This window comes from Ostrea edulis, chromosome 9 (genome assembly GCF_947568905.1).
Source record: "Ostrea edulis chromosome 9, xbOstEdul1.1, whole genome shotgun sequence".
Classification (NCBI taxonomy): Eukaryota; Metazoa; Mollusca; class Bivalvia; order Ostreida; family Ostreidae; genus Ostrea; species Ostrea edulis.
This window is the reverse complement of record NC_079172.1, coordinates 31,937,599-31,953,146: the sequence shown is the minus strand read 5'-3', so window position 1 is coordinate 31,953,146 and position 15,548 is coordinate 31,937,599. Positions and strand designations below refer to the sequence as shown.

General features: G+C 32.9%; 2 protein-coding genes across 4 annotated transcripts in view; one reads left to right on the top strand and one right to left on the bottom strand.

Moving 5' to 3' along the window:
* Positions 1 to 2,106: 2,106 nt before the first annotated feature.
* On the bottom strand, positions 2,107 to 8,643 carry LOC125659921 (uncharacterized). 2 transcript variants are annotated; one of them, XM_048891725.2, is made up of 4 exons: positions 7,354 to 8,643; positions 6,732 to 6,928; positions 5,261 to 5,374; positions 2,107 to 4,894 (listed from the first exon to the last, which is right to left on the bottom strand). In XM_048891725.2, exons 1-4 carry the CDS (start codon positions 7,463 to 7,465, stop codon positions 4,541 to 4,543), a joined length of 777 nt encoding a protein of 258 aa, XP_048747682.2. In that variant the 5' UTR covers positions 7,466 to 8,643; the 3' UTR covers positions 2,107 to 4,540. The 2 variants fall into 2 exon arrangements, with proteins under 2 accessions (XP_048747682.2, XP_048747683.2); XM_048891726.2 differs by having other exon boundaries at positions 7,390 to 8,638.
* The window catches only part of LOC125659915 (helicase POLQ-like), a 77,995-nt gene continuing 67,262 nt past the window's right edge, over positions 4,816 to 15,548 (top strand). The window contains exon 1 of one of the 2 annotated variants that reach the window (XM_048891720.2): positions 4,816 to 4,941. The gene's annotated coding sequence lies outside the window, so the exon portion shown is untranslated. Of the gene's footprint in view, positions 4,942 to 10,427; positions 10,612 to 15,548 lie in introns of those variants that run through there. The other variant, XM_048891719.2, reaches the window with a different exon arrangement.

The following is a 15,548-nucleotide window of genomic DNA, read 5'->3' as shown; positions in this document are numbered from 1 at the left end:
GCGGATTTAAAGCTGCATGTATATTTTATAGCTGTATGACGGGCTGGTTTAAAGTTGTATATATACAAGTACATGTGTATAGAGAAGTACATGTAACTATGTACACTCTATATTTATACTTGTATATACAACTTCAAATCCACCCGTAATATAGCTGTAATAGTTGGTCATTCTGCCACTACTATTGATATGTTCTTTTTACTTCGCGTTGTGGTTTTTTTAAATGATGATAGGTGTTATATAAAGTATTCAACCCTTTAGATATTTCCAAGTAAGTTTGAGTCCGCCTAGAGTGAGGCTAGCAATAAAATAATAAATAAAGTTTTAAACCTTTAATAAAGTTCAACAATTATATGATAAATACCAAAATGATAATCCCGGGGAATGAATGTGGCTTGAGAGAAAAATATAATTAAACAGGAAAAATAAAGAAACACTAATCAAAAATACAGGGTGTGGCAACTCCTGATATTTACCTTGTTGCAAGGTTTGGCTCAGAAGAAGCCCCGATCACGGTTGTGCTCGGATTTAAATACTATTCTTAACAAAAGAATGAAAGTAAAAGTTACCTGTAATGTGATTTGATAATAAATCTAGAAGTAATCGATGAGAAGTTTTGTAATAAAATACGTTTGGAAATAAAAGATAACTCTCTTCCTGTTTCATGAAATAAACAACTCGAATACGAAGATAGGAATTTACGTAGACAAGTAGAAAATAATGAAATGGAGATAATATAGACCGATACTACCACACAGCTATAAATCCGCTCCTGTCTATATACAGCTTTAAATCCGCTCCTGTCTATATACAGCTTTAAATCCGCTCCTGTCTATATACAGCTTTAAATCCGCTCCTGTCTATATATAGCTTTAAATCAACTCGTTTATATATACTCTATATACTTGTATATACAACTTTAAATCTGCCCATCACACAGCTATAGACATACTCCTCTATATACTTGTATATACAACTTTAAATCTGTACGTCACACAGCTATAAATATACTCCTCTATATACTTGTATATACAACTTTAAATCTGTACGTCACACAATCTAATTAAAAGTAGAGGTTAGATCCGCTCACATACTCGCTACACAAACGTTTGTGTAGCGAATATGTGAGCGGATCTAACATCTAATTTTAATTAGATTGCCCGTCACACAGCTATAAATATAATCCTCTATATACTTGTATTTACAACTTTAGATCCGCCCGTCTCTATATACAGCTACATATATACTCCTCTATATACTTGTATGTACAACTTTAGATCCGCCCGTCTCTATATATATACTCCTCTATATGTGCAACTTTAAACCCACTCGTTTGTATATACAACGAAAATTCCACTCCTTTAAAAATCAGTTTTTAAAAGTGTATTTCTAGTAGAAGAGGGAAAATGGCATAACGCAATTTATCACAATTTCAACATATGTCGTTTTTTTATGAAAATTCATTGTAAATTAAGACCAAGTCATATCTGGTGTATCCTTAATGAAAATCATAGTCATCGATTGTCTATTAATTGTCTCTTGCAGCTTGCCTCTATGAAAATACTTTCAAAAGAATGTACTTTGTGTAGCAAGAATGTTTCAAATAATAAAATGCATGTAATGCTCAGTTGCTTCAATGTTTTATCAGAAAGAGAACATTTACTAGAAAATGTATTGGACCTGTTAGACCTTGAAGAATGTGTTAATTTTGAGAGTCAAAGTATTGAACACAATATCTTTCTCTTTTGGGATGTATCAATGGTACTAGCTTTGGAAATTTGTCTCGTGATACATGGAAAAAGGTAATTCAAATTGTTTCAAATTATGTTTTCAAATTGAAAAATCTCTTTATATTTGGTTGTCGTAAAATGTAACTTGGTACATATATAATTATGTTTGTTCCTGTTCATATTCAATTGTAGAATGTTCTAGTTGTCAATTACTCATAACTCTCCATTAACTTGGAGGAAATAAAGAATATGTTATCTTACACACACACACACACACACACACACAGAGGAGGGAGGGGGACAGGTGGTCCCTCTGCCCACTTCCACAGTAATATCTTGTAGATTACAGTGAATTGCATTGTTATTAAACACCATGTAAAGTCTGCATGTTTAATCAGGAATTCAACGACAGATATCATACACAGTGAACAAGTTTAAAAATATTACAAAAGATATTTGAAAAACAAAAATATACATATATAAACTGAGATTAATTCTGTTAAAATTTCTGGACATTTTAAGTGTACCTACCATACATAAATGAGTTTTAAAAAAAATATTACATGAGATATTTGAAAAACAAAAATATACACACATGTATATAAACCTAGATTAATTCTGTTCAAGTTTCTGGACATTTTAAGTAGATAATGAGTTAAAACAACATATTACAAAATATATTTTAAAAACAAAAGAATACATGTATAAATCTAAGATTTTAAAGTAAATATACCATACATGAACGAGTTTAAATATTACAAGAGATATTTTAAAAACAAACGTATATAACATAATTACACAGATCATTTCCCTGGCTTTAAGACTGGCAACAACTAGAACTAAAAATATAGTGTTTGTTAAATATACATCTGTTATTACATGTTAATGGATATAAATATGTATAATCTTCATAAGTGTTAGAGGAATGCATACATATTAAGTAATTATCACAAAACGCCATAGTATTCCAACAGATAACGTGATCACGTAATAAATCCTATGTAAATTTTTAAATAACATGTACACACACAACCTTACTGTGAAGTCATATCAAACAATAAATTACATGCAAAATACACACACCTCTTCTTTTCTAGTCGTTTTAAGGATGAATAACACACCAGAGAAGCCTGATATGAATGGAAAGTGGAGGATATGTATACAATAATATTTTCAAAGCGAAAAACTTCAAATTTACATTATTTAATTTTTAAAATATGCAATTTTAGTAGAAAATAATCTTTGAGGGGATTCGCGCAAATTTACATTATTTGGTGGTGTTTTTTTTTAAATGCATAGAAAATAATCTGGAGAAGAAAAAAAATTTGCGCCATTTTGACTATGTATCATTCTTCCTTAAAAACATTCTCTATGACGATGTTTGAATTAAAACAACGTACCAAAAGACTGGACCTTGCGGTTTTTCTTTTTTAATTGTTAATAATGACATATAGAAAACGTATTTATACATGTAAATGGGTCACTGTAAGAAATGGAGAAAACGGCATGTGAAAAGAAAAGGACGACAACTAAATCAATGAACCTGAGCTTGGCAGTGATTAATGAGATCCTAGAATATTTCAGACCCATAACAAAAAGTTATAACATTGAGATCATGGAAAGCAATGATATGATGCTTGAAGACATTGAAAGACATTGTTGGCAAGCTTGTTACTGAACACCAAGGCATTAGAGAATTTCAGAAGTGGTGATGAAATGAATGGGGACCATACAGAACCGATATTAAAATTTACAATAAAAAAAAAAAATTCACAAAAATGTCATTTCATCATTAAAACAGAATTAGATGGAAGCTGCCTTTCCAAATGACGTTGGGCATCGCCAAGAATGACTAGGAACTACTGTTAAGGTAGGTCCCTAGTCCTGGACCTACTTGTGATTTCTCAAAAATTTGAGTTTAGATACTTAGATTGTTCATTTCAGGGTATGATAAAAACAAAAAAATGGGGGGTTGTCAGTATAATGAGTAAATTATGGTATTTTTATTACGTGTACCCCCATTTGTCAAACGGCAATATCAGAATTCATTGAAGAAGTCCTAGAATATGTCCATAAAATTTTGTTTGAGGTATGATGCTGCAATTTTTTTCCTCAAATATGAAATAAATATGTTTAACTAAATAATTAAAAATGAAATTTTAACATAGTTTCATGTTTTTTAATAATGGTGGTACAAAATTGAACTCAATACAGGCCCTCGGCAGTCAAAAATACGGCACTGCAACACCACTAATATGAATATTTTAAAAATTTGACTTGTGATTTTTCATTCAAACTCACATATTATGTTCATATATGAATGCTTGTTAAAATACATTTAAAAAATCTGCCCTTTCTCAGCATAATATTTTCACAGCATCTCAATTTATATTTACATTTTTGGGCCAAAATAACCATTTTGAAGATGATTTTCACATAACAGAAGATAACAAATATATAACAAGATAACAAATATATAACAAATGCAGAATTGTTTTATTTAATTCCACAAGTGCATGATTGCATATCATGAATTTTTTTTAATTTACAGATAATTTTAACATGTAATACCCCGGCCTGTATCTCAATTAAACAAATATGTACCTCTGGTTTTATGTGTGAATTAGATGACAAAAAATGGAAAGAAGATTGGATCCATAGTCTACTTAAATATAAGTGATGGAGTGTTATTGTATTCATTTTACTAAATTAAAAAACATCCAGGTAAATGTAAAAACAGTATAAATCCACCCAATAATAATAGTACGTGAACCAATACTGGAGTTCGATCCGGACATGACGTCACGCTACTAGACCCCTACTTTAAACGAATTCAAAATAGTTTGGTACATGTTGAAGAAACTTTGATAGACTAGGCCACTGTCTTTCATGATGACGTAATCGCGATAGTTTCTATAGGAACGATTAGACATACCACGCCACTCCTGGGGCATAATATCACGTGATTCGTATTCAATGACGGCCCCATTCGTGATGATGGCATTATGGAGTTCGCAGAGAAGGCCATAGAGTCTATTTTCTTTATCTTTGATTTCAGGGGTCCAGCTACCGTATTCATACTGGTCTTCATCTTCTCGGACGGCCTCTAGGAATACTGCAACCACCGACAAATCCCGATAGCTTCTTATATACGCCAGGGTTACCTGTTGGAAGGAGAAACAGAAATTTTCTGAATGGATAAAGATTAAACGTCTGTATAAATAATTTGCTTAGGAAAAAAAAAAAACCCACTGTTAACTGGGTCTTTTGAATGAGTAAATACCACAGTTTTAATTATTTACATATTGTTTTATGTTTCATTTGTCACTAGTGCCACAAAATTAAATTGACCTATCATGCTCTATGCCAGGCCTTAGGGCACAATAAGATTATCGTGACAACACCCATCACGATATGGGGCCTCCGGTGACGTTAGCTCCTATTGATGAGCGCATGACATAGAAACTGTCAATCTATGTTGTCGTACAAAGGGGAGGGAGGGGGGCAGGGGACAAGAAAGAGAAACTTACGTTGTCCTTATATTCCTCCATATTATGTTGGGACAGAGTTGTGTTGGGGAATCCGTCTATGTGTTGTGAATTCAGAGCTGACGTCATAATCGAACTCTGGACCCGCTCATTTGCCTGTGTAATGAAGATAGACGTACATGTATGATATATGAGTAGGAGAGAAAAAATGCAGTGCATAATTATTTAAATGCTTGTATAATGAATCCACGTGGTCAGGAAACTGTAAAAACCAGTAAATGGATGGAAATATAACAGGTGTTCTGTTACAACTATATGTTTAATTATATATCAATGTCTCCATTCAAATACATCCATATCTATTCAACCAATACACCTATAAACCAGTATATTTTAATTATCTCCCTTTGCGGGGTCAGTGAAAGGTCAATCTCACAGGGGCTAAGTCCGTTTGGGCCCCAACTCTGTGATACCATAAATATACTATATTTATGGTATCACAGAGTTCTGGCCCAAACGGGCTTAGTCCCTGTGGTCAATCTGTGGATATCCAAGTTTTTCTTTATCCTACCAACTGTAAGGGGTTACAACTGAATTATAGCTAATTATTTTAAAGTTTTCATACAAGTTCGTGGATTTCCTCACCCAGGGGCATTATTGTAATGGCGAAATAATACTGAAGAAAATGCAAAAGGTACTGGTCAGAAAATTACAAAGACCAACGCAGGGAAATACGGGGGTTGGGGGGGGGGTGTTTTTGTTGTTGGTTTTTTCCCTACCTCTATGTGGCGGATATTTTAAGGGACTCTATATTGAGCTGTTATGGACGTTAAATTAATTGTGAAAATAAAGTTGGAAGTGCTTTAGTGTACCCGTTTGCCAGTACATGATGTAATCAAGGCAACAAAATGTACACGTATGTACTTCAAATACATTTCTCTGTTTTGAAACATTTAGTTATGAAATACACTCAATAAGATTTTTAGACAACCTAAATACTGCTCCAGATCCTAACGGCTCCGAGAAAAAAAGTTTTGAAATTATTGCAATTGCCAGAAATATACGGTGTATCCAAAAATTATTTAAGGATTGCATAAATTATTACTGTCTTTTTGTCGTAAGCAGAATTCTTAAACTATCATTCACCCAATTTTTTTTTTAAAGAGGAAAATAAATATTATTATTATTATTTTTCAATATTGAGTTGTAAATTTAAAATATTGAATTAATTTGAACAAGAATTTACTTCAGGGTTGTTTTGAGACGAGGCCACGGTGTTTTCTGTGAAACCTACAATGGTACATGAACATAGGGGGGAAAAAATCGAAATTAAGTCCGAGCCAAATCTATGAGTTTTTAATATAAAACAACAACAAAGGTGGAATAGACACGTTTGTGAATGTGGCTCTTTTTTAATTCACGTGAAAAATGAACCAGGAAAAAACCCATCAAAAGAATATTACAGATTTGTAATCTAAAGAGCAAAAGAAAATAAGAAAATTAGGCTACTTACTATTTTGGTCTTAAGCGTGACTGTAATATCCATCACGGTTAGTAACTTTTCACTGATCCTCTGAATCTTTTCAAATTCTGGAAGAAACGGTACTGTAAAATTTCTGGAACTAAGATCTCTCGTAGCATTGCAGGGATTCGTCCATCTGGCTGGCTTTTCTGTAGTAGAGAGGGGCGCTGCTTCACTTGTACTGTTGCCTGTACAAAACAAAAATCCGTTACAGCTTTAAGAAAAAAATATGTATGCTTTTAGATGTTCTACTTGTTTTCGTATACACATGACAGAAAATTTCGATTTTTTAAAATTATTATTATATTGGTAGTAAAGGAACGAAATGTTTGAAAATAGAAACTTTTAATTAGCATAACTGGGTGTAATTTCATGCATTTTAAATATTTTGGACAGCTAGATCGATACAATCTACTTTTCCAAATTTACAAATTCAGTGATTTTAAAAATTTGAAATAAACAAGAATACATAAATATAACAATAAAAAGGGGGGGGGGGGGACCTAAAGTTGAAGTAATGTTTTCTATTCTAAAAGTTCAAAAATAAAATAAAATAAAAAGTACAAAATAAGATAAAAGCTTGCATGCAGATGAATTAATATTTGAAACATACTGTGTGAAGCACGGACCAGAACGGTCAGTACAATACCTAATAGAAACATCGCCAATAATGTTATCAAGACACCTGGGACGACTTTTTTCATGTTTCTCTGGAGTTTGTTCATTTTTCACTAATGCCATTTTAGTTGTGTGGTTTAGTTATATACACATTCGTTGGAAATATTGAATTAATATTTTCACTTTTGAATTCAGTATCAGATGATGCTGTAGGTAAATAATAGCCAATAGATATCGAACTAGCTAGTTGAGAATTTTGCTTCTTAAAATAGACGATGAAGTCCAGATCTATTTATAGCACAACAAACAAACGAAAATGTAAACAAAGAAAAATACAGAATTTGTCTGATCTCAGTTCATTTTAATTTTAAAAAAAACGTTTAAACCAACATGCCTGGATGTATAGTTCTTATTTGCGTACATATAGGTTTAGGATTAGATCGTGTTGTGTTTCATAATACCCTTATATAGTTCTAATATAACAGAAATCTCACTCAACGCAGTGGTTTGATGTAACAAATACGTTAAGGTGAAAATCGGAGTAAGTTTCCTGCATTTCTTAACCCATTGCATTTAGGCTTATATGTATGATTCAGTCACCAGAGCAGAAATGTTCAGAAATATAGTTCTTAATGTAATTTTGTCCGTCCATAGCCAGAATATACTGATATCATATGGAAATATTTATCTAGAAACATGGTTGAGAAAACTGAATGCTTAAATTTGGAGGCAACAAGGATAGTTACTGGTGGCCCCTGAATCCTTATTATATATAAACAGAACGGGGCACTTACTAAACGGCGAGAAAAGCACCGACTAATACATTGACACAAAATGTACCATAATAAAGCATTATTTACAATAGTACGAACCACTATTACAATACTTGACAAACCAGGTCGCTAAAGAAATCCAAACAAAGACACAGTCTATGAGATACAACTAATATCTACATTAAATTACATACTCTCCCTAAATTTATTACTGTACGGTTGTGAGCTATAACTTGTATCTACATTAAATTACATACTCTCCCTAGATTTATTACTGTACGGTTGTGAGCTATAACTTGTATCTACATTAAATTTTATAATGTCCCTAGACTTGTAACTATACGATTGTGAGAAATAAAACTTAAATCTACGTAAAGTTATATAATTTCCGTACATTCATTACATGTACTATAGCACTGTTCAACAGACTTGCCAGAAACTGAGAATGCAAATATATTACCAATCATTGGATAGGAACGCCCTTTCTAATACCATAACTGTGTTTCCATGGTAACATTGCCTGTATTTTATATTTTCATCTTTAATCTAATGTAGCAGTGTTAATGTTCACTCATGTATTTATTTATATTTGTCTATAATTTAAAAGAAAAAATTAAACAATATTTTATTCAAAAATGAATAGGATTGGGTAGCAGGCACAGCCTATTTTAGCCGTCTCCCTAACATCAAAGTCAGAATGGAAGTGGAACACAAAATAATTAAATATATAAATATACAAACACATACACATATATATTCATTCATACATATACACACATACAAGTCATATACATATAAATATAGAGAAGGTAAACTAACAGTTTGTAAATTCACTTTTGATCAACTTTGAATCCAGATTAAGATTAAATCTAAATATCATGAATATCATTTACAAGTTACATCTTCTTCGTAGGAAGAGATATTGTATAAATAATATTTAGTAAACATTTCACGTACTATAATAGAGGACAGTATTTATATATTTCCTTATCATAAATATTTAGTAATGCTTTAGGTATTAAGATAGATAGCAGTATTTATTCGTTGTTTGTATTACGTGATACTGAAATTAGATAGATAAGATATTGTTTAAACTTGGGTATATTCTGCAGCATTACTTTTGATGAATATGAGTATGATTTATTGTGTGTTATGTTCTTTAAATTTAATTTTAGCTTGGACATATTTTATTGATACTATATCAGAGATTATCAAAACAGTTTCTAATATTTCTGCTATTTTTTTTTTCTCTCCTCACGGAATAGATCAACTGTTGTAAGCAAAAAATAGCTACTGGAAACATGAATATATCATGAATATGAATTAGTTTCATATACATAATTAAACAAATATTATATAATGTATAAAATTTATGGATTGTAAGTCGTTTATATTTTTATTTTGATCTATAAATACCGGTAGTGCAACTGTGGAAAACACTTCGGCGGTTAATGCATTAAGGCATGTCCAGAGTGTCTTGTTTTCCGATAGGATGAGAGCATAATGATAGTTAATAATAGCACACACTGAATGTCAAGAGGACTTTCAATGTGTTTTCTATTTACAGCCACAAACAATTTTATCTCATTAGTCTACATACGTCTCTCTCTCTCTCTCTCTCTCTCTCTCTCTCTCTCTCTCTCTTTTGATCTCTCTCTCTCTCTTGATCTCTCTCTTGATCGACGTTGTGATATAGCAATAAAATTTCGTTAATCAGATAAACAATGTATTATACAGAGTAACTGTTGTAAGGTTTGTTTTTACGAAGTACATATCATTTTGCGAAGTGGTTTTTTTTTCTTCTTCTTTCTTTTTTTTTAAACCTGTAGCATACAATGTCACACTATATGTGAAAAAGGAAAAAATCAGGAACCTACACTAAATCTCTCATGAATATATAAAAATGCATTTTGTTCTAATACATTCTAAAACTACATGCAGTTTTGGTTCTGCACAAAAACTTGCAAAGAAATTATGACGAATATCCATTAAAGTATTATAAGTTTATTCTCATTACAAACAATCAATTTTAGAATATCTATTTCATTTTGATGCCATTTTTTCTGTATACCCCAACTTTAACATATAATTTGGTAACGAAGCTCAGAAAGTCCGTCTTTTTCGATGACAAATTCAACGACCAGAATGTCTCCAGGGTAACAATTAAATCTGGTAGAAAAAGTTTTCCAACATACAGCATGTGTTGATTGGCTTACGATACAGTACCGAAATTTTGGAGTAGACTCTATTTAGGTCGATGCTTAAATCTATAGCTTGTTTCAGTGTAGTTTATTTTGATGTGATTATCGGAAGTACCTCGGCTATATTGGTCGCAGAAAAACAAACAAAACGTCTACTTTCGATTTAAAGGCCTGCTGTAGACTTATCCAAAACAGAATATATTTTCCGAAAATTCAATAACTCTGGTATGATTCACGGGTATTCCTAATTGTGGAACTGGGGGAACCGACTTTAGACGGGTATGTTGGTTATTTACGTGGGGTGCGATTAAAGGCCGTGACATTGTAACAAGGCGCAATTATGATTTAATTTTATTATTTGGCCCTCTTTCGTGATTTGGAATTTAGAAGAATCATGCATGCATTAATTTCGCTCTACTTCTTAGTTCGATTTTTTTAAGCAACGTGCACACATGTATCAATATTGCCCTAAGCCTATATGTCAGTCTGTCCAGATTCCTGGATCCGCCTCTGGTCAGTATGTCCAGAATTTTGAAAAGAGCGACATGCGTGCATCAATTTTAATTTATACATATTGGGCCTATAGAATTCAAAACTGGCTGAATATTTATATAGTATTGAGCAACATGCACATGATATCAAGCCCTGTCTATAGAGTGGAAGTTTATATAGAATTACAGACTGAAAAATTTGTCACCAAGCATGTATAAATTTTAGAAGACGGAGCAGAATGCATATATATGTTGATTCATTCCGTCCAGGCCTCATATCAGATAATATTCAGGTGTTTTTTTTTAAATCATCATTTATATCTATTAAAGTGCTAATTTTTTTTTTTAAACTCCCATATTTCATCGACAACATTGACTGCTGAGCGGATCTGCTGCATAAAAATCTGGCAGCCCTGCTGATCGGATCCGTCTCATAAATCCAGCAGCCCTGTTGAACGGATCCGCTGCATAAAAATCTGGCAGATATATAAACAGTGGGCGGATCAGAGAGATTTGTTTTTGGTTCAATTTGTGTGATTTTGTTTTACATTTCTTTATTTTTTCGTATGGACTAGTTTTAATATAAATATACTTCAGTGGCGGATTTAAAGGGGGGGGGGGGGGGGCACAGGCCTAAAATTTTAAAATTTAAGGTAAATCGTGGTATATTGTTTTAAAAAAGTGTACTAAACGATAAAGGAAGCAATAATTTCTTCCACCCCCGGAGAAATAAATGACAAAATCTTTTGATTTCTTGATTTACTTTATTGGGAGAACTATAATTTTTTTTCTAAAAACCCTTAAAATTTGCGTCATTTGATTAATTTCACCTTATCAAAAATGATAGAAAATAGTACAAATGACTAAACAGGAGACATATTTCAAGCCCTACAAAATCTGTAAAATCCTGGACCCACTGGGGGCCTGAAGGCGGCCCCCAGACCCCCTGCCTCTTAAAGTGGCGCCCCCGTAACCGCAATTCCTAGATCCGCCCCTGCACTTAATCTTTATATCCGTCTGTAATGGAATAGTTTTAATATGCATACACTTAATCTTTATATCCTGTTACATGTATATTGTCTGTAATAGAATAGTCGAGGATAGAATATGTTCTATGATCAAATTGAGTCTGAAAAACACTTTCTACTAGTCTGTCCCTTTTATAAAGAACAAAGAAAAACTCTGAAATTGGACTTAATGTAAATATAAATCAAATTGATGACTCTGCGTTTCTAAAATTGTTTGTAATTACCTAAGACAAACTGCAAAATTTATCTATAATTCTTATAACATCAGACAAATGTACATGCGCAGACATCGTTGAATATGTTAAATTGCTAAAAGTGACATATAGGTCCGTTGGGCCGGGTGTAAAATTATATTAACCAGTGTTAACATGTATCTTGCTGAAGTACAAAAGTTGTATTACACATGTCACTATAATAAAAGATTTACTTACTTACCTACACCGTGACCAAGCGTCATTTGGATACAATCATTTAGAACTACGGAGGATGCAATCGTGCTTTTAAAGCAGAGTGCAACAAACTAGTACTCCTACGGCAATCAGTATATTTTTCGTGCGGACTTGGACGTAATGATAATATGATATGAATCTCTTCCCCATATACAACTCTTATGAAATTTTACCCACTGTATTAGACATAATTGTGATATGTATCCCTTCCCCATATACATGTACATCTCTTATGAAATTTTTACCCACTGTATTAGACATAATTGCGACATGGAAGGCAAAAGTAAGATTCCAGCGGTGAAGTGTTTTTATTTCACTTCTGTAAACAATAATTCAGTGTCCATTTTCATCATTTTTGAAAAGTTTTGTGGCAAGTCTCTTACCTGGATTTATCCTAGAAATTTCTTCGTGGTAGGTAGTTATCTGTTTTTCATTTGAGTCTTGACAGTTTGATAGATTAACGGGACGTTTTAAATGGAAGACACAGAATGATAGTAAGAAAACCGCAATGAATTTTATCCTGTCCTTAAAATGATGCATCGCGACAAATCCCCAGCTACCCCTGCGCGAAAGTGAGCAAAGTTTGGAGTTCTTGAATTTGCTCTTTAGAATTCATTTGGACGATTCTACTATCATTCCAAAACAGTGTGTTTGTTTCGCTTGAATAACACTCGTGAATTGCCATATCGCTTACTGACTGGCCGTTTGATTTCAGAAAATGTGAGTTTGGATGACCACACTATGCCATTGTTTCAATGTGATTGGTCACTGAGAACAAAAGTAAAACCTGCTTCATTGAAATCTATGAGAAGCCTCACGCCAAAATGTGCATGATCGATCACGTGATGTGACAAGCTATTATTGGAACGATAAGCTTTTTCTGTATAGTACTCACTTTCGGTTATTACAGGTCACAGACTACTTTTTTCTGTTTCCGTGCATCCGCGACTTGTCCGTGGTTTGTAAGTGGTGACAATAGTTTAATGATCGATATTTAAATGTTCATAGAGCATACTAAAAGTATATCTTGATATAGAATATTTATTTCAGGAAATAATGAATATTTACACTTTCAATATATCTTTACCATGGGGGGGGGGGGGGGGGGGTAGTGCAATTTCATTAACAATAATTTTTGGCCTATTGACTGGTTACGAAAATATTAATCTTATTACAAACTGTACTTTGGTACTTTGTTGGTAATTCTGTAGGAAAGACTTAACTTTCACGTTTAATGATATTTTAGCATATTTAATTTACAATTATACTACATGTATTCACACGGAAAAAAAGTCTTTTCGACACATCTGTCTTTATGAAAAAGTGGTCAAAATGGAAATGTCTTTTTGAATGACTTAATTTTTCAAATAATTTAATTCCTGTTATTTCAAAATGCTACTCATGTTATTATTTCTCCCATCTGTGTGAATGCGAGGATGAAAGTTGTCTTGTATGTTTATTATGTTTTAAAAGACTTTTCATGACGCGCTATTTAAATCGCTTCATGAAGTATGCTGGCGTTAAAGCATGGCAGTAAAAGAGGCATGTTTAAGTGAAATCATTTTGTTTAGGCAGTATACTGTTTGCAACAGAGGATTCGTTGAAAGGACGACAGAAACAATGGTGCCCACATCGAATTGACCATGCATCGCCTACTCACTTATATTTTGTCATAGTAAAGGGGTGGGCTGATTGTCTTATATTCAGTTTGAGCAATGTCAATGATCGATTGATATTATCTTCGTACATTTGATATCTAAAATTGACAATTTCAGGATTTTTACCGGGTGTGAATAAATCATAACCACTAAGCCATTGCCACCGATCTCTTGGAGTGTATATGCTGTACGATCTATTGGCATGCATGTGTTGTATGATCTATTGGCGTGCATGTGTTGTACGGTCTATTGGAGTGCATGTGTTGTACGGTCTATTGGAGTGCATGTGTTGTACGGTCTATTCAAGTGCATGTGTTGTACGGTCTATTGGTGTACATGTGTTGTACGGTTCATTGGAGTGCATGTGTTGTACGGTCTATTGGAGTGCATGTGTTGTACGGTCTATTGACATGCATGTGTTGTACGTTCTTTGGAGTGCATATGTTCTACGGTCTATTGGAGTGCATGTGTTGTACGGTCTATTGGAGTGCATGCGTTGTACATAATTACAGAAGGGAGGAAAGTGGTGACTGCAGGTACTCGTAAGACCTTCTTATGTATTTGTAACAGATATCGATTTCTATTCTGCTACAACACAGATGATTTAAAATCAAGTTTTCGACTTGCATCAAATATCCCAAATTATTAGGCTTTTTGTAGACAAGCTAAGTATATCTCGAATTTCAATGCACAAAAAAAAAATGTAATGAGTAATAAATATTTTATGACAACTCGTAGATTCTATGTCTGTTGTATCTATTTGAATCGAAAATTCGCGGATATAGTTTTTAGCCTTTCCGTCCGTCTTTCTGTCTGTCTGTGGCCAAAAAAAACCTCCACACCCTTTAACCTTAGTCATGTACTTTACAACACATGAGATACATCTTTAATATTTGGTATGTATATACTTTGTGGCAAGACCTTTCCATGGTACAAAAATCTTTGACTTGGTGGCCTTAACATTGACCTTTGGCCTACTTTTAGAAACTTCGAATATAAGCCATATCTTTCAAATCGTAAGAGGTACTTTTTTATCTTAAGCATGTATAATTCCAATATTATTTATTACAATTGCTTTGATTGGGCAAAAATAAAGCTGAACAAGAGTTTATACATCAATAAATCCGAAAACGCGATGTATTCATACACGCCTGAATACAAATAACGTAGTGCGGGGAAACTATTCAAATTTTTGCAATTGCTAATAAAATGAATGAATTGGAATTATAAGACTCAAACATTCTTTTTGAAGAATTTATCGATGTGTAAACTCCGGACATTTTACTAACAAACTTAACATAAAAGTGCTTCGCACTTTTATTCAGTTTGTGAGTAAAATGTCCGGAGTTTACTCATCGATAAATTCTTCAAAAAGAATGTTTAATCCTATAGTATTTCTTGTGAGAAAACCTTTCAACTGTTACCAAATTTGTTGACCATATGACCTTGAAATTGACCTCTGACCTACTTTGAAAATTATTCACTAAAACTTGTAATCCGGGGGCATCAGTATTTCATATTTCAATACCATTTTGCACTTTTATCATGTTACAGTTTTACTGGATTGAATATGTAACGTTTTAGACCGTG